Source organism: Cuculus canorus, chromosome 5, assembly GCF_017976375.1.
Source record: "Cuculus canorus isolate bCucCan1 chromosome 5, bCucCan1.pri, whole genome shotgun sequence".
Lineage (NCBI taxonomy): Eukaryota > Metazoa > Chordata > Aves > Cuculiformes > Cuculidae > Cuculus > Cuculus canorus.
In genome coordinates, this window is record NC_071405.1 from 39,631,325 (window position 1) to 39,652,182 (window position 20,858).

The 20,858-nt window shown below is 36.7% G+C and overlaps 1 protein-coding gene across 4 annotated transcripts in view; it reads right to left on the reverse strand.

Moving 5' to 3' along the window:
• Window positions 1–20,858, reverse strand: part of PLEKHA7 (pleckstrin homology domain containing A7) — a 189,455-nt gene that overhangs the window by 120,455 nt on the left and 48,142 nt on the right. Inside the window, exon 1 of one of the 4 annotated variants that reach the window (XM_054067033.1) lies at window positions 3,026–3,084. The exons of the other annotated variants lie outside the window; for them this stretch is intronic. Within the exon in view, the coding sequence (XP_053923008.1) occupies window positions 3,026–3,066 (41 nt within the window). The 5' untranslated portion in view covers window positions 3,067–3,084. Of the gene's footprint in view, window positions 1–3,025; window positions 3,085–20,858 lie in introns of those variants that run through there. 4 annotated transcript variants of the gene reach the window in all.

Sequence of the window (20,858 nt, forward strand, 5' to 3'; positions counted from 1 at the left end):
GCTAAAGGCTTATCAGAGAGCACATACCTGCATTTAAGATAGACTCCTTAATGTACAGTAACTCTTATCAAAAAGTCTAAGAAACCAAATCATAGAATCCCTAGGTTGGAAAAGACCTTTGAGATCATCAAGTGATCTCCAATCTGTCATCTATCTCCCATTTCCATTTCTCTTATTTACTATATATCCTCATAAAAATAACGAATCCCTCTAAACAGCAGACACAAGCAGTACAAAAACTTCAATTCAAGTTCTGTATAGCTTATAAACAGATAATTAAAATACCTGATCCAGTTGTTGTCTTTCAAAAAGTTTCAAGTAACTACTATGAACAAGGAAAGGCTATCTGGTGATCTTCTCAAAAAGCTGCTGTAGTCCTTCACAATGAAGATTAAAACACACGCATGTAAAACTAACCAGTTGAGACAAGCACAGTAAAGTCTTGAAGAAAAACAATAGCAGGACAATCACGGATGCCTGCACTAGCACTTCTAACTTAACTATAACTCAGCTTGAAGTCTTGCTATAGCATCACTGACAGAACAGAGATCTTCAGTAACAGTGATTTGATTGGGAAAAACAAACAAAACCCAAAAAAACCCACCATTTTTTTTAGAAAGCTTAAATATTTACTTACAAATATTTTAGCTCATACAGAGAAAAGCACAAAAAACTATGAACACTTCAACAAACAGCTCTCTTACAGAGCTCTCTACCATTCTTTCAACACATATATGCAAGAAAAGCCTTTACAGCAAGCATTCAGCTTCTGTTCAACTTTATATAGTTCAATACTTGTACTATATTATATAAGAAACTGAGACAGAATAGATGAGCACTTTGTGCACCAGTGCAGTAAGATTCAAAACTTCCTTTTAAGATTTACCATTTCAAAAATTTAAGGTTTATTATAATTTCTTATAGATGTTCTTCACAACAGAGAACTAAAAAAGAAATCAGTGCAAAAGCTGACCTTCTAAATTTATTACAAAAGACAGTTTTAAACAACACTTGACTGGAGGGCAGAGCTGCCATTTGGAGGGTTCTTGGCAGACTAAAGAAATATGCTGACAGAAACCTCGTGGCATTCAACAAAGACAGATGCAGGCTCATGCACCTGGGACTGAATAAGCCCACACAGCAGTAAAACTTGGAGGCCAGCTGGCTGGGAAATAGCTTTGTACAATTAGACCTACGGGTCCTGGTGAAGCCGTTGAACAGAATTTACTTATACAATTTCCATTCTAGATCTTGACCTCTCCACTAAATTACAACAGGGAGATGCAGAAAGCAGACAAAAAAGACAGAATCTCACACATCTTAAAGTTTTGTAGGACAAGCAATACCAAGAAAGCTGGAAAAAGGAACAGACAGCCTTTGTCTCAAAAGCACTAAATAAGTATACCAAAGTAAGATGGTTCACTGATAAAGACTGACATGCTCTTGCAGAAAAGCAAAGGCTGACAAAAAACAATCATGGAAGCCTCAACTTACTTTGCTGTCTAGAAGTTCCTTGTCCCTATCACGTGCAAACAAGTCTGACAGAAATCAGTTTCAACAAGGCTCAGTTTCCTTTACTTCCAAAACGACCCTCCTCACCCACAGAGCTCCTCTGGCACTTCGGCTTCACTCTCCAGAAGACTAGCACGCTTCCATTACTTTCAAGAGCGTTCACACTCAGAATAAAGATGAAGCTTTAGCAAAGACAGAAATGCAAAACCAGAATTACACTATTGGTACTCATTGCCTAAATGAGAGAGGTATAAACATTGAGCTCTTTGAAGATGTGTAAGTTATTTCTACTTTTAAAATACATGATGCTCCTCTAGCACAGGCTTGGATAAGAATCTTTTAAATTACATTTTATTTCAATATTGCTGTTATTTTCACTGTCTCAGGAATATTTTTGAACCCAAGTTATAGAGATACACCATTGTATTCTACAGAATTGTCGAGAAATTTTCTTAGTTTAAACCTGTATCCTTTAAAATACACTCTAAAGCATCAATTTTTACACTCTTCCTGAGTGCCATTTCTGAAGAGAGATTATCTTCTTGATTATCGTGTTTGGTTTTGTAATTTATTAAATTATTTCTAGACTATTTTTGTAATACAGAAAAGTCTAGCCCCTCATCAAAATAGTGACATCTAAAATAATTGTCATCTTGTATTAATCACAACCTGATAGTTCCAATGAGAAACAAATGCAGAATAGAGTACAGGACAGACAGATCTGCCACTCCTATAATTTTTTTTTTACTTTTCTATTAGACAATATTCTGTTATTTAGAAATCTTCATAACTCATACACCAGAGCTTAAATTTGTAATTATCTCTCACTGGTTACATGCCACAATCACCACCACATTCTACTGATAAAGATTCTTTCTAGAGATAAAGCTACTGTTACAACCAACCCTCTCCCTCCTCAAAACACAAGAATAGACACACTTTATCAAATACAACTCTCTGAGCTTAACAAGTACTTTGGTAAGGTTTGTTATTTAAACAAGCAAGCAAACAAACAAACAAACAAACAAAAAACCCAACAAAACACAGAAAAACAACTCACAGTTCCTTAGCATTTTGATGGATCCCCTTAAGAAATAGGACAACGTCCAAATTTACCACCTCAATTTAGGAATATGAGGTTGTTTTGTCATCTATAGAAACCATTTTGCAGCTAGGCAATAGCACAAAGATCAATAAACCAAATAATGGGCTTCCTTCCTACACCTTTGCAAATAACACCATATTAGCATAAAAAGCAGACAGCAGAAGACTGCAGATTAGCTGCAGTTTTCAACATGACTATATAAACATTTGAAGAACAATAAACAATTCAGAACAATAAACAATTCATCTCACTTATTCAAATGAATCATTTCAATTTGCTCACCAGGAACTATATATGGTCAGGTAACGCTTCTACTTTCTGGGATACATAGAAGCTTGCCTCCTGTAATTTGGTTTAAGCCACAAATACTTCAAGAACACTCTCCAGTACCACATTTCCATTCTCTACCTTGGCAATAAATGTCTTCGGTTGAACTGTAGGAAAGGCATGCCTTCTTGCAGGACGGAGTCCCATTACACATATCTTTACAATTAAGCCAGATTTCATGAAGCTGTTAATCAACACATTTTGTTAAATGTCATACCAAGTGCATTCCATGAGACGGAATGTACGTGGTGTCCCTGCAGAAACCACATCCTCCCACCACAGCTGTAGATTTAAATGTTCCTTTGTATTCCTTGTTTGGAAAAAAGGACAAAACTCTTCAAGTTATACAAAAGTAACTCTCCATGCACCAAAACAATGGCTTGGTATTTTGCTAAGTTCTTGAACAGGAAAGTTAGTCAGTTTCCCAACGTCAAAGGGTAGCAAAAAAAAAACAACAAAACCATTGCCAAGCACTATCACATCTCTAGGAGAAAGTCTGTGTACCATAAGTATGTATCAAAACACATCAGTGATCTAGCCTGGGTGTCTGCACATCTTTATGTAATACTCAGATTCCAGAAACAGTACTTTAAAGCTTGAACTCTGTTAAAACCATGCACTTCTGTATTAAAAACTCCAGAAGACATTAGCAATTTATAAGCATTTGTGAATTGCCCATTTTTTAAAACAAAAGCTCAATGCTATTCCAATAAAGCTAAACACTGATGTCATTTAGCAAACTGTCAATTTTTCCTATCTCTGTCAATGGATTTTCGACATAGCAACTTTATTTCAAAGCTCACATGAAATCCAAGGTAAGCTTTCACCAGTAAAACTATTTAACTATACATCCTTTTTATTTAAATGGAGCTATTTAGTTCTGCTCCGTGATGTGACAGGTGTAAAAATCTAAAGTTAGATAAAAGGTATTTTAAAAAATGATGAAAAAAAGTTAAATGAGATAAATTACTTCAGATGGGAAGTGTATAAACTAAACTCTTTAAGGACAACTGCAAAATCACAAGGAATGTCTAATCTCTTGGGAGGTCTAAATGTCTAAGATGTGCTCTACTTAATTCTCACCTGCCAAGCAGTTCCACTGAATGTATGATTTTCTGAACAGCTTAAGTCTAACTAAGATTCCACTGCTAGTGAAAGGAACAGTCCCATCTCCTGCCTTCACAATTCTTCCTCTGCAAGAGCACTGCTGCTCATGTAGCCATGCAGCAAAGTGAAGGGCAAGTTACTCAGCTGAAATCAATCTCTCATAGAATGTGGGTTTCAGCTAGATCGAAGTAGTGAGCTGGAGCATCAGGCTGCTAAACAAATGTTTCAAGACTGGTCAGGAAAGGGCTCCAAAGGAAAGATAGCGTGGAAATGTTAGTATCCCTTTCATTGACAATTCATTTTAGATTAATTTAAGACCCTCACAAAACTTATTAGCTAGTAAATTTATGCTCTCATCCACAGCAATTAGGATGGGACTTCACAAATTTTTCTTCTAATGGAAGTGAAGAAGCTGAATTAATTGGCCTCTAACTCAGCCATGCAGCAGTCCAAAACTCACCAAAATCAGCAAGCTTCAGATTAGGCCTTTAATGACCTAGACTGGTGAAAACACATAATTTATTTTTTTGTCCTTTGTTTCTACAGAAATGCTCAAAAACAGGCGCATGTTAATTCCTTTGACTCCTCCACTCCCACATACTGGATATAAGCAACCCACTGTCCAGTGGCAACAATTGCTTCAACCAAGCACATAATAACGCTCTGATAAAAATAGTAACCTAAGAAACAAATGCCTGCCAAGTTTTAAGAAGGGGCAAGAATTTGCAGGGTGGCATTTAAAACTTCTCAGAACACACAATGCATATGCCCAGGATGAGATGAGGGGAGCGGACTTGGGAAGTGGTACCCAACAGAAGACAGAAGCACAAAACTACCAAAGGTCAATTGTTTTCAAAGCGTTTGTTCTTTCCCCCATACACTGTATAACCTGAAAAGGTTAACAGACACCTACAGAAGTGAAGGGTAAAAAGGAGAGGAGTATTTTAATAACATAACTTCCAAAATAGGTACTGCAGTATCCTTAACACTTTATTCATGGATTTTTCTGACTTAAATCACTCTGGTTCTTTGTCTTTCACTTAGACACGCCAGCTGACAGTATTTTGTTAGCTGTTTGGAATTTGAAAATTCACAAAAGCTATTGTGTCTCACATGCGAAGCAAAACTAGGGACTTTGTTGAACACCTTAATTGTATGCAGGCAGAATACACTTTAGAACCAAACCGAACACTGAAAACCAGCGAGATGTCTGAATCTGCGTTCAGAGTCTTTTTAGAATCAAAACTTTGATTAAGCCCAGAGTGTGTCTCAAATAATATGAAAACCCCAGGAAATGCTACAACATAGAAGCAAATATCCACTTTGAAATAATAATGTGGATTTAAGAAAATACAACACTACTGTTCTCTTTTATAAATACTTGTCGCTCCACCAGTCCCAGACTAATAGAAAGCTGAAAACACTGCCTAACAAGAAGTTCTCCTCTCTGGACACAAATCAACAAGCCCAGAAAATGATAAGTAGGTATTTTAGGATATTTACTGAAAGAATTTAAGAAACGTTCTTTACCCAGAACAGCTACATTGGTAAGCAACTTTTTCTAGTCCTGTGATATAGTCTAGCCAAAAAGCATTTATCCATTTTCTGAGGCAGGGCCATAGCTTGTGCTAAGGAGTAGCAAGAGTACAGTCATCATGTATAGCAGAACTACAATTTGGAAAGGATTTAAAAAAGAAACGCATTACAGATTAAGTAACTTCCAAAGACACACAGGGAGAAAACACTGAATTACAATTTGACTGTTTGATTCTATCTGTAAAAAAGTCACCTAGAATATTTCACAGAGTTGGTTCAAACTTCAAAGTTATAAAAAACCATATCGTTTACTCACCACACTGAAAGAAAAGATAACTGAACATAACTAGTTTGGAATGACAATTTTTAAAACATTATTGATCCAAAAATTTGACAGTGAAAGAAGAGGAATCTGAAGGTAGTGAGAAAGAGGAAAAAATCAACAAGAAACAAAGCAGAGAATAACAAATAGTCTCCCTGATAAATAAATCTTACTCTATATACCTCCCACTTTCTTTTTTTTTTTTTTCCTCAACAGGTGATGCATACATATAGCAATCATGAAGAAAAACTGCCCAAAGCTTAGTTAAAAACAGAAATACATTGTTTTTAAAACAGTTCCCCAAACATTCGTATGTCCCCATTCCACTTACTGTGAACCTTTATAAAAATCCAGAACTATACTGGCAACCACAGGCTCTGTTACAATTTCCACACAGCCTGAAAGCTGAAGTCTTTATCAAAATGTTTGGCTGTGTTAAAGTATGGTATTTGCAGTGTAGACAGATATAATGTCTCCTTTATAAAAGCAGTCTTTTTTAAAATGCAGAACTCTGACGGCCAAGTTTTCCCAGTTTTAATATATTGCTTCACATACACGAGAAAAACTTCAACTGCAGGAAAAGTGCATGTCAAGAACGTAACAACATACAAAAATGAATCTGTAACAAGCCCAGGTTCCGTGAGAATGAAACTATATGAATTTTCAAGACATTTAGCTTTTTCTGTAGACTCATTTGAATGTCCCATTATTTGGCATTTCTCATTTTCCACCTATTAAAATTTCACTTATGAATACTTCTCATAACCACCAGCACACTTGGCTTACTTGAAAGGCTATTGTTCAAAGCTCATATAAAAGCAAAAGACAGACAGATAGCGTGAATTTACCTTAGAGAATAGAAATACCTTCTAGAGAAGTTAAGGCATAAGATTTAAACATGACAGAATAAAACCTTTAATTATCATTCAGCTGTTCATCTAAGTATGATAATTTATTAGTGTGCAAGTAAACACTAGGCTCTTCGAAGTTTCCCTCTATTTCCCACACAATTTTTGCCTCCTTTATTTACATGTATTTGCTAATACTCACTATTTATGGGTAATTTGGGAGGAAATTTATCAGAATGGATGACATGAATTCCAGCAAAACAGCATATGCAAGAAGGACCCACTGGAAGGAAGAGTGGTGGGGTTTCAAAGCGTAGTTTGAAATTTAGTTCCTTGGTTACAAGCAAGATACAAGGTTCTTAAACTGCCAACTTTTCTTTTAGTTAGAGATGAGAATTTCAGAAATTATTTTAGGATATAGTCATATCCATAGCTACAGAATTAAAAGGAAGCAATGCTATAAAACATCCTACTCCTTTACATTATAACGTTTTCCTGTGTGCTTCCCTCTACACATAGTCTCAGTCAATACAGTTCTGACTTACTGATACCTTTTCCTCCTTTGCTAGATTCTCATCTTTCTTATCCTGGAGGGCTACTCCATGCTGGCCACGGAGGTCTAGCACTTCCAAACCAGACCTCTGTTTACACATTCCTACATTTCTTCTGCGTGGCTGCTGAATACAGTATCCCCACAACTTTTTCAGCTGATTACAACTCAGATAACTGAATGGAACTTATGAGGCACACATAATGAGAGTTAATTATATCCACATGATGCAACTCAATTTATGGTCATACAAAATCTCAGCTACTGTAACAATTACAAATCTAAAACATGGCAAGATGTTTTACCTAAGTCTTGTACATAAAATTTAATGCACTTATACAAAACCAACATGCTGTCTTCCTACAAAGTTTTAGTTTAAGATCTAATTACATAAGAAACATATATAGTTATTATATTCTCCAGAAATAAACAGCAATAACTATTTTCTTACTTTCAGTAGCTCAGCTAAATAAATTTGATCTTTTTAAGTACTGACAGAAGCCCAACTCTAGTAACATTCAAAATTGTCAATACACAATCTATCACCTCATTTCATTATTTACCTTAAAACAAAAGGCCTAAACAAAATCGATGACAACTTTGAACATTAACTGCTAAAAAAATTTCATTTTCTAAGCAGATACTCTCAAAGTCACCAAATGAATCATCACCAAATGATGTTTATATTCATTAACCAATCCAGACATCATCTCTTATATTTCAAGATTACTCCACCCATAATAACCATGTGGGAAATGAGGCCAGTAAGCGCAATTGCTCCCATCTGTAACAGTGTATACAGACAGTGTACAAACAACACAGATACCTTATTTTGTGTCAAATATAATAACGTGAAGATAATATAGAAAAAAAACAAATAGACGTGCTAAATTATAGGAAAACCAACTTTTACTGCTTTTAACAGCTTCATTATTCTCCTATTTATGAAATAATTGTAGGAGAGACTTTATAAACAAGCAAAGCCTTGAAAATATGCTGGTATTAATTGTTCTGGTTCTGTTCTGTTACTTTAAGTGCAGAAATTGCAAGCAATTTATATATTTAAGCAATACACGCAAAAAGATTCAGTCCTAGTCAAACGGATATTGTGTCCAGGTTAAACAAAACTGTTCTTCCTCTCCTTCTCATTTTCAAGACCCTGGAATGTCACAGATAGAGGATTTTACAAAATACGGTGTCTATAGTGAGGTACTGTACTCTCCACACCAAACAGTTTTGTCTGCAATAGAATGGCAGCACACGACATATTCAAACACACTGCAAGTAAGAACATGTGCATCATGACCAAATTAACATTCCCAGGATTTGGCTCAGGCTTTAAACCACAAAGCAGACATGCTCTAGTTATACCCTGCAAAGCTATATTGTTTGTTTTGATCACTACTGTATTTTTCCCACACCAAGTAATACAGTAATCACAAAAGTAAATTGGGGACCAACATTTACTCATTTATAGGCCAGCACACAGCTGAGTAATCGCCTAACAATTTCTTGAAAAAGCTTGTGCCCAAACATTATATGTTTCAGAACAGTCACTTGCATTCTGTACACATGGCTCTGCTACTTCTTTCCCCCTCCCATTATGAATTGCAAGTAGTAAAAATTTCTTGAGCAGCACATGAAAACACAATTCACTGTTCTAATAGTTCAAATACATAAAAAGTATGTATGATTTAAAGTGTTTCAAACAAGTGTTTTTCTAAAGAAGTTAGTGTTAAATCAGGAAACTATCGTGAAAAATATCCAGCCTGTAAAGTGCAATCTATTCAATAATCAATCATCTCAGCTGAAGATATTCTTTTCCAATGACATCCTGAAGGCATCAGAAATTAAACATCATTACTTGAAAAGTGCCATTTATATTACACAGACGAACAAAAACAGTCATTGTCTGAATAAGGCTGACTGCAAATAACTTTACACTACAACAGGCTCTTCATTGTACTACCCAAGAGCTTCACCAATCTGAAGTAACAATGATGTTTTAAAGGAACTTTCCTATTTTCTACTGCTTGATTTGTTGGATTGGTGTCCACTGGAAATATTTACTAGTAGCAGTATCTTTGTAAAACCTTACCATCTAAAACATGACTTCCGACAAGACATTTAGTGTCTCATTTTCTGCAAATCCAGTGTGCTTTTTTTGTCACATGTATGCATGCAAGTTCTCTAGTGCCATGCTGATGCAATGTTAAGTTCTGTCATTTCTACACGTGCATGTGTGGGAAGAGGGAGGGTATGTTTGTTTTTAAATGCAGCTAGCACAACTTGTTACACTTCACAGATTCTAGATTTAGAACAGAAAGGGTTTTGAAAGGCGTTTTATTGGCAGCATGAGCTCCAAGTCATGTATGTATCTGCAGGCAAGTACATCTGTTGCAGAGGTGTATATCTTTGGACTTTTACCAGATTTCTCTGCAGTTTAACATCAATTCATAGCAGAATTTATAGAGGAAAACAACAGAGATTCCATGAGTAATTCAAGCCAAGCCTCAATTAAGGCTTTCAAAATAATAATTACTTGGTGCCAATTATGACAGTACTTCTTATACAAATACGCTTTAAGACTACAAGAAGGGCTGGCCAAAGACTGCAAATACTCAGCTTTTATTAATTTTTATTGAACAGAGTCTCTCTAAAAGCACGTATAAACCCTAATCTCTGGCAGCTTTCTACATTTTCTATTGTCACCTCTAAGACTGTGAAAAGAATAGAGCTATAGTTTGGAACTAATTACGTTTTGCATTTCTATGCAAAAACAAGCTAAAAAAAATACAAATAGGTTACATATTTTCAATTGCCATCCCAGTGTTAATAAACTGTTTCTAATGAAAAAACACTGTTCCTTAAGGGTAAACAATAGGAGTTACCAGTACATGCACTTTCTCATTGCAAAAAGTTTAATCTTCTGCAACAGCCTCAAAACAAAGCTGTTAAAAGATACAAGAGCACTGCACAATCCAGTTAAAATATCTATCTATCTATCTTAACAGATAGATATCTGGTTATATTTTCTTTCAGTGTGTATTCAGTTTGCTATTTCTTCTTTCAAAACACATGCATTACAATGTTTTCACATACTTTTTAATTTTTTTTTAAAAAAATAAAGTAGATTTTATTTCAAAGGAAAAAAAACAGACTAAGCAATGAAGTAATCAGATTATTGGCAAGCAAGCCACAAAAAGAGGCACTTCATAGGTTAAAGCACATAAGTTTCAGGTAAAATATACATCGCAATAAAAAAGATTCCCAACATAAAACTACATCAGTGGAAGAACTGATGTTTTTCATAATGACTCATGCCAAATCTAACTGAACAGCATTATTATAAACAAGCATCCACCTTATTTAACTGATGTACAAAAGTTACTAGTGCCACTATACGCCTCCACATTAAATATTCATAGCGTTTCAACCATCCTTTGAATAATCATGCAGACACGCTGCAAGAACAAAACGACAAAACTACAGTTCTATGAATTGGAGTATTTTAGAATGTTAACACAACAACAAAAAATGCCAAGTGACTGAAGTAAATAAAGCTAAAGGTATTTCCACAATTTAAGTTTTTATGGGCAGAGATCTGATATTACCTTTGAAGCTAATAATGCAGCGGCTGTTTTTTAAAGAAATATGTTGTTTGGGGTTTTTTTAAAATGTGAATTTGGTGGAGTAAAAATTACATTAAAACAATCCAGCCAAATTTTGCTGCAGATAGAACTTTTGTGTCAACTTTCCAAACTCTTAATGTTGTTTTTCTATTATTTGCTAATGTCTTCATCCCAAATTTGGCCCACCAACCTGAGAGCATAAACAATGGTTTGCCTTATATTGCCACATTTTACAAAACAAACAAACAGAATTCTACCACAATTAAGATTTATATTTAGTGAAATCGAAAAGCCCTCGAAGATTAGTTGACTTGGCATAATAAACCAAATGTGCCAGAACAATTCATCTGGATTATATGCTGTTCCTTGCAGTCATATCTCCTGAGGAATGCTCAAACACATGCATTTCAAGCCGAATAAACCCTCCTGGCACTGTCCTCCTGCAGCTCTCTCTTATGAGTAAGGAGCCTCCTTATCACATGACAGGTTTGGGAATCAAGATAAACTACCAAAGTGCACAAATGTATCCTCTCACCTGAAAAGAGCACACGCTGGAGGACACCTCCATGCTACGAAGAGGATATGCACTCACTGGTAACAAGCACATGCACATCCCGGGCACACAATGAAGCAATCGCATGCAAACGCCCTCATGCACAAGAAGGAAGCAACAGGCACAGGTCTTCTAGGGCTCACCCAAAAAAAACGTGGCTGAACCCACTACACAGGGTGGGCATCTCTGAATTAAACTGCAAGTCAAACTTACTGTTCGCTTTTTTTTTCTCACTTTTACAGTATTACTGATCTTCACTGATAAAATGCTAACTCTATAAAATGTTAGCATGACAATATCTTGCATTATTTAGTTTATGTTGTTGTATTTATAGTATATTTCCTCTAGTTTTATTAGTCTTGTATTCCATATGCACAGAAGAAGAGGATACACTGTTCTTATAATCACAATCTTCCACACTGATCTAGGTTGTTTTAACTTACTGGCTGTAGAAGGAAAACAGTTCTAGCATCATATGTTCTTCAATGTTCAACTTAATCCTCTGCAATCAATACTATTTTTAAATAAATACTATTTTTAAATAAAAATCTCAAAAATTATTAATCTAACACAATTCTAGTTTGAATTCGACAGTTTTACATAGTTACAAAAATCATTCAGCAAGTCCATGTTAGAAAAACAAAGATGTCAAATTGTTCTTTCTTAGTTAGAAAACCAACAACCTTGGAGAAAAGATGCATCATTTCAATTCTACTTTTTGAGATTAATTCAACCAAAATGAGACACTTAAAACCACATTTATTGCTTAATAGTTGCAGAGTTGGCACCAAAAATGTCCTCTTGTGGCACAGCAGAACCGTGAAGAGCGTGCCCTCAGTTCTTTCAACTTCAATTTTGAATCAAGAATGTATTACTCGGGGCTTATTTTGAAACGAACATGAGATAGAAAAGCCCGTAATAAACTAACCTAAATGTTCAGAGTTTGAATGAATGCTCAAATTTAGTTTCTCTATGGGGTTCTTTCATTTTCCTTTCTTTTTTTGAGTGTTAAAACATTTGGTCCCTCCTGTAAATCTAGGCATAGTCAAATTTCCCGGGAACAGAGCACTTTCACTTCAGCAGATGCCCGAAAGGGGGATCTTCGTGCTATCTGAAATCTTCTATTAAAGAATGCTGAAAACACAGCTTTGTTGGGAAAGTATCTATGCACTTCAACATCTCCACCAGCAGGCGGTAACTTGCAGCACTTCCTCACTCTCACCCCCACAGCAACTAATTCTTAGAGGTTCACCACTGAATTTACAGAGCAACAATCGACAGACAGCTCAAATCAGCAACTACTCAGCAGATTTGTTTTCCCATGGAGCAAAGCTAGCACACGACATATATTTCTGTTAATAGAAATGTGTATGTGACAGATTCAATTCCCTTATTTGCAAGCAGCATCTTTCACATAGGGTTTTTTTTTTTGCTGCTTTTTAACTCTTTAGTCTGCAAAAATGACATAAACGTAGCGGTCACTTCATTTGCAAGCAAATAATAATAATAATAATAATAATAATAATAATAATAATAATAAAAATAAGAAAAACGACAACAAAACATGAAAGCCTTTCAACTGAAGCCAAAGCTCAACAGGCACTGAAATCCTGATGCCCAGTTAAGGGGAGTCTCCCATCTTTGCATCTGCAATACAGCACAGTTAAGAGCACATTCCTTAACAGATCTCTCTTGGTTGCATTTTCCCAAGCGACAGCAATTCAGGCTACTTTGCAGCCTGCTTGATTATTCATGAGGATAGTCACTAACAGCTTGTTTCCCTCCTCCTGTTCCTGTGCAAACAGTCTGCTGTGAAAGGTGTTACTCTTTTTTGTCAAAACACAGTTTAAGTAGGAAACAATTGTTTGTAAGCACAAGAATACCATATTTCAGCTGCCACTTAAGCTGCAACAACCCAGAGCATGGTCATATTTCACTAACGGGTGCTCCTTACCAGCACTGAGACTGACCTGGCAGTGGCTCGCATAGCACTGGTCACTGAACAGATGAGTGAATGGGCAAGTTTGAAAGCGTTACTTCCAAAACGAAAAAAAAACAAGCGCATTTTAGTAAAAAAGTAAGTTATTCTGCCAATATTTTTCCCTTTTTACAACAGTTAAAAACAAAAAAAGCAAGCCTACCAGCAACACTTTCACAACCTATTATAAACCCTCAATCAAGGTCAAAGTTTCAGCTGGACTATTCAGACAATCTTAGAAAATAACAAGACATTTTAATTATTTGCGTTGAAGGAATGAATAAATCATTAAGAATAATAAGAATAATAAGAATCAAATCTTGGCCATCTTGCAGTAAGAAAGAATGTGAGTGTATCTGAAACCTTCTCTTTTCAGACAGAAACCATTCATGTTTTGTTTATACAAAGGCATTTTCTAAGTTTTCCACTGAAGTTTCAAGAAAATTTATTAAACATTTGTCATAAAAACAATGTCTTTTAAAATAAAGTTATCATTTAATTGCTAGTGAAATCTAATTGACAGTCATTTCCTCTGTGCACAAGACGCAAACTTAGAGAAAAAAATCCTTGTTTCGAAAGGCGTCACTGAGCTTTTGCTCCAAACATTCTTTGTATGTAGCAGAGATGCAAATCTTCCCGTGAAGAGTCAGACACGCCCACTATGCCCTTACTTGTACCCCAGATTTTTGCAGCTGTCTGGACCCTCCAGCTGACAAAACATTTTAGGCAATGGTCATGGAAACACACATCACTGCCACTGAACACATGAGCAGATTCCTCAGGACGAAGTCCTGTTAGACAGGTTGCAAAGGTACTCAGACAGTTTAGAAACCACACAGGATTATGGCAAGTTTACCAGCCCAGCATGACAACATACGAAATTACTAGGACTTGAGATGGTTTTGATCATTTTGCTCATGCAGCATTTCCAGTAAAGATTCTCAAAGAGAAGATAATCAAGAGTCTCTAAGCTGCATTCTTCCAGGTGTAACAGTCGAACAGACCTTTTAATTACAACCAAGTTTTTAATCACCTTTGAGAACAATAAATCAGTATTTCTTTCCAGAGTCAGCCTAGCTCGTGTCTATTTTCTACATCCTAGTCTTGCTGCCTGAAACAAAAAGTTAACTATCAGACACTGAGTAAAGCCAAGTCATATAAAACCAGGTATCTGTTCAAGATTCTCAACCTATTTAAGCTGCAGTCTTTCGTACAGTTGTTTGTAGTTCTCCTCCACTTCCTGCAGAATATAAGAAAACCATAAATGTGTGTACACACTCTTATAAAAGGAGTGGTAAGGGTTGGAGAAGGAGAGAATAAGAAATCACCAGGTTTCCTTATTACCTTAGAACAGTTGTTAAGCCACACCTAAGACTGGAAGAGAAAACTCTCCTATCAGCAGTATGCAGCTTTGTCAGGCTTCCTCTTCAATCAGCTTTCCTCAGACACACGGTACCAAAAATTCCCCTCTCCATAATTTAGCCCAGATCACTAACCTGTGCTGTCCCTGTATGTCTGCAGCTCTTTTAGCCTCTGTCTTCTGCTCCTGGAAGCAAACTCTCAGTCTCTGTACCCACCCATCTTGACTCAGCAAGTCCCCTCTCCAGAGCTCCAGCCTATCTGTCTGGCAGAGAACACCATTTCCCAACCCCTACAGGAAATAACTCCTCATAATCCCTGAGCAACTGAATACTAAGAAGGTCTGTCATTCACAATGTCACTGTAGTATATACATGCTTAAACAAATGGTATTTATTACACAAGTCACAAGTATCTCAGTTTCTTGAAACTAGGAGCACTTTCTCATCAGTCACAGTATCTAACCTACCAAATCACTAGTACCACTTGTGCAAAGGAGGCAAGTGTTCAGCTCTCTATTGAAGGTCCCTCAGTTTGAAGCTACTCTGAGCGATTAAGACAACATATTATATTTAATATCCTTATACAAGTCAACTTTAAAAAAGGCAGCTGAGACATTTAAGATAAGCTTCATTTAGCAGCCAATCTATACTTAAAAAAAAAAATCCACATTATTATTAAGTACATACTAAATAGTAGCCCACTGGCGTGGGTTGGTCCACCTTTCTTCCAGGAACTCAAATCGTTGCTTCCAAAATAGAACACCTCTAAAAACTGTTTTTATTACAGCTCTTTTCAGTTTCTTTCCCGAAAAGCATTACCTAACTATAAAGCTGGTTTTAATGCTCTGTAGAAACTGTTTTCAACACCAGGGGGGAAGCATTAACCTAAGAGCTAGAAAGCTTTAAAGGGCATTCCTCTCCTGTCCCATTTCAGATTCCATACAAACTGTTGACAAGAAAGTAGCTATCCTCATGTTTGATGCAAGACAAAGTCGAGAAAAACTACCAGGAACACACTTAAGCTTCTTTTTTTTTTTTTTACAACTGGTGACTCACTAGCAATGGAGAAAGAAATTTACAAAATCCTAGATTAAAACTAGCTTGGAAACAGAAAATTAAATCAAGATTTACTATTTTAAATTATGCGAAAGACTGAAAAATAAGGGTATCGTGAAATTAAAAAGATGCATTCTTATCACAAGCCAATAAGAGACATTTTATTTTAGCTCATGTCAGAAGGGAAATGCAAATAGAACCCACATATTTACTGCCACAATTGAAGTCACTTTGTGACCTCTACTCCTGATCACCAAACATTTATTTCTGAAAACACTGTCACGGCATGAAATATCCACTGAAAAACTATTTCAATTGTTAAGCAGGGTATGTTTCATAGATAGAAGTCATTTGGTTTATGAAGACAGCAGTTCCAATTAATGCTAACTTCTACTAACTCTCCCACTTCCCCACAAAAAGTAATTTCTTTAATTAATTAGACAGAAATTGGTTTTGTCTACCTCACAAATAGTTAAAAGCTTCCAGGAAAGTTATTTTTTCTTAAAATAATTCATTCCTACCTGGCAGGTTCAGATGTTTCCTAAACGCTTTTCATAGCTTTTGAACTAGAGCTCAACCTAAAGAAAGCTGCAACACAATTGAGAAACAAGCACAGTACCTTCATATCAGCTGAAAACATTGGGGCTTTCCTAACACTACTACTACACTCTAATTCTTCACTTGGGCACTCTTCACAGACCATAGCACTCTGAATTTCATACCTCCTTCATATCTCTACTCACCTATCTGGCAGACAAGTCTTATGCTTCAATTTATCATTTTCACTACAAACTTCAATAGCCAAAATAAATGGACTGTCAAGTTAATTGGCATGGAAGCTGCTCAGCCAAATAAAACAAAAATGAAAAATACAGTAGAATTTTTAATATATTTGCAGAGGTCAACAATTTCTCAGATTTCTGTAGAACTGCAGTACCAATAAATACTTATACTTGTGAATACTTGTGAATACTTAAGAACTTTGCTAAATCAAACAGATAATTATGCTCTATTTATTTTATATTTTCATCTACACTTTACAAATGCTGAAATTCACCAAAAACGGCACTCTCAGCACAGTTCTCTGCTTCACCCAAACTCTTTACATGGACCCGATAACAGGGAGAAAACATGTTCATTACCATTACTAGTATTCCTGAAAGATGAGATAAAAGGAAAAAAGTTAATTTCTCATTAACATTCTGGGGAAAACAAAAATTATTAATTCCAAATTTTATTCTTAAACTGACTCCGTCTGCATTACCTGAATGAGTTTATTCATCTCATTAACAGAATTTCTGATTGTGTTTCTAATCGTAGAAATCTTAAAAATTCATCTGAAATAAGCCATCTGAAGTTTCTTTTCTAAAGGCAACAAACATAATATTCACTAACAGGCCATTATCAATAAAAATTCACTTTTCCTCTGTTCCCACATACAAAAAAACATAACCGGTCTATTTACAAAGTACCTCATCATAGTTAAAGAAACCACTCAGGAAATAGCTATATGGCAGCCTAAATATAAATTTACAAGTCTTCTCATCTCCTTACACAGACAAAATTCTCTTCTGTACATCAATAATTCAAAAATTCTTGTAGCTTTACTCTTGTAGCCCACATTACTTAAAAACACAGCCTACAGCTATTTCTTTTTCAGATTTCAGGTAACGCTTAATCTGATTTCAACAAACCACAGTTTACTTGAGAATCTTCTGCCTGCCTACCACAGTGACTCTGGAACAGCACAACGGTCATCAAAGACACCTCTTTTTCTAACTGTAGTTAGCACCCAAATTGCTAACTGTGGCTCCCTTATTAGATTCATCAAGGAAGATGAGTTGTAAAGAAGTGAACTCCAGTAACTCCCGTCTCCCTGCCTGCTAGTTTTCTGGCAAGGGAGGAGAAAAGTTACATTATCTAGACACAGAGGATCAATTTTCATCCTTGTTTTCTCTCTTTAGCCCATCTTATTTATCAGTACCACTTATCAGTTTATTGGCAACTAGTGTAAACCAACGCTTTCCAACCCTCCCACATAACTAAACTTTATAACCTGTCCATCAGCTACTCAAGAATTTATTCTCCCCAGAGATGGCTGATTATGTGTCTATCATTCACTTCTTGAGCCTCTTTTTCTGCAGCTTTCCAAATACGTCATCACTCAGCTACCACTACGCTACCAGAATCGCAGGCTTGACCAGTGAAAAGGCAAGCATTTTAGGCACGACAGCTGGTCATTGCATCTGGTCAGTGGGGAAAATAAACTGAGCTTCCTTATGAGCAACGCTGATGCAGAAAAAGTTGCAGAAAGAGGACATAGATTTGAGCCGGCAATGTGTGCTTGCAGCTCAGAAGGCCAGCTGTATCCTGGGCTGCATCAAAAGAAGCGTGACCAGCAGGTCAAGTGAGGTGATTCTGCCCTTTTACTCTGCTCTCATGAGAGACCTCACCTGGAATACTATGTTCAGTTTTGGAGTTCTTGGCACAGGGAACACATGGATGTGTTGGAATGGGTCCAGAGGAGGGCCACAAAGATGATGAGAGGGCTGGAGCACCTCCCCTGTGAGGACAGGCTGAGAGAGTTGGGGTTATTCATCCTGGAGAAGAGACCTTATAACAGCCTTCCATTACTTAAAGGGGCCTTAGAGGAAAGCTACGAAAGGACTCCATCAGGGACTGCAGTCACAGAATGAGAGGCAGCAGTTTAAAGCTGAAGAAGCATAGATTTAGATTACGTATTAGGAAGAAATTTTTCACTGGGGGGTCATGAGGCACTGGAACAGGTTGCCCAGAGAAATCACAATGCCCCATCCCTGGAGGTGCTCAAGGGCAGGTTGGATGAGGCTTCTGAGCAACATGATTGAGTAGAAGGTGTCACAGCCCATGGCAAGGAGGTTGGAACTGGATGATCTTTGAGATCCCTTCCAACCTAAACTATTCTATGATTTGGGGGGGGGCGTGTCCTCTTTTAAATCCCCCAGACACTGTCTTTGAATATATATGGACGATGTATATTGTCCATGGTACCCAACATAAACACCACTGCTGGCCTTCTCAGTTCCACACAGCTGACTGTTCAAAATGCTTCTCCTCTTTCCTAACTTGTGAACATATAGACACAACCAAAAATGCACAATAAAAGGCCTTCTGCTAACTTTGGTTATCTTATTTATGCAAACTCAGTTTAAACAGTGTTTTCACAAACTTTCAATGTTTGGGACATGTTTTTCACTATTATTATTATTATTTAGAACTGGCACCATGACAGCAGATTCTGCCTGCCCAGTATGAGCAGCCAGTAATCCCCAGACAAGCACCTGGCCATGCCCCTCAGCCCCTACTGCCAACCCAGTCAGCCCCTGCCAACTACCCATTCGGACAGTTCAGCAGTTCAGCTACCATCTGACTCTCCAGCCACTCCAAGGGAAAGCCACACCAGAGGTCCCACCTTCCACATCCAAAGAAGGGCAACAAAGCTGGTGAAGGGTCTAGAGAACAAATCCTATGAGGAGCAGCTGAGGGAACTAGGGTTGTTTAGCCTGGAGAAAAGGAGACTGAAGGGAGTCCTTATTGCTCTCTATGACTACCTGAAAGGTAGTTGGTCTCACAACTGCCTCTGGTGTTGGTCTCTTCTCCCAAGTAAAAGTGATAGGATGAGAAGAAATGGCCTCAGGTTGTTCCAGGAGAGGTTTAGACAAGATATTAGGAAATTTTTCTTCACAGAAAGAGTTATTGAGCACCGGAACACTCTGCCCAGGGAAGTGGTTGAGCCACCATCCCTGGAGGTATTTAAAAGATGTGTAGATGTGGTGCTTTGCTTAGGGACATTGTTTAGTGGTAGACTTGGCAGTGTTAGGTTTACAGGTGGACTCAGTCTTACAGATCTTTTCAACCTAAACAATCTTATGATTCTATGATTCTACCTTCACATTAAGAAAGATGGCCTGTTCACAAATCACTCTCGTTAAATAAAAAAAATTAAAAATGAGGGCTGATATCCTGAGATGGTAACGATAAATGTCAAGTGTTTGATAACTCTCATCTAAGTAACACGGTTTTCACCATTTTGAGTTTTATTAATTTCAAATTAGTCCAGGCAATTCTACATAGTTTTGAACCACCTCTGTGTTCCACCTCTGTGGAACAACTGTCTACACCTAGATTTTGTCAGTCTTATCTCACCAAGCAAACATCTAATGTTACATCTCCTTATCTTCAGAAAAATAAAGGAAATATTACTAATGCTGTTTTACCAAACAGTGAAAATTACATATAACAAATCATACCCATCTGCATAGTTCTGTCTGCAGATGTGTTTAAAAATTCTGCTGAAATAGATGTAACAGATTTATTCTAGGCATTAGGATAAACCCCACTTCATTTTCTTTGATCCAAAGATCCAAAGTAGGCATTGAATTCAAGCACCAAGAGGTTAACCTGCAGAGCACACTTAAAAAATCAGCTTAAAAAAATACGTTTGCCTTTTGCCCTCTGATTTGTGCTTGATAAACAGTGCCTGGTTTTCCATTGTTCTCCATTATATTAATACCAATACATCCAGTATTATGTAAATGCTTCATTTCAGCAGTGTACTCAAATAAAATTTTAAAAGTTTTGTTGGGTTTGGTTGTACTTTTTATTAAACTAAAGATAAAACCTTTAAAAGATACAGATAAGCAATAAGGAAAACAAGCATTTAAACAGAAAACTTCAGGCAAAAGGCACATACTTACTATGTATTGGTAACAAGTTTTTATACCTGTATAAACAAGTCAGTGATGTTTTTGCCAAGTACTAGGTGGCAGACAATAAAAAAAGAACAGGGTTGGGCTCTCAGCCAGATTCTTCTTGGATTTTAACATCTTTAATTACAGATCTGCTTTTAAATTAAAAGTTCTGCTTCTAAGGACAGTATCCCAGAGCAGACCTTGTAAAACTGTCTAATAATGCTGCAGGAAAAGACAATTA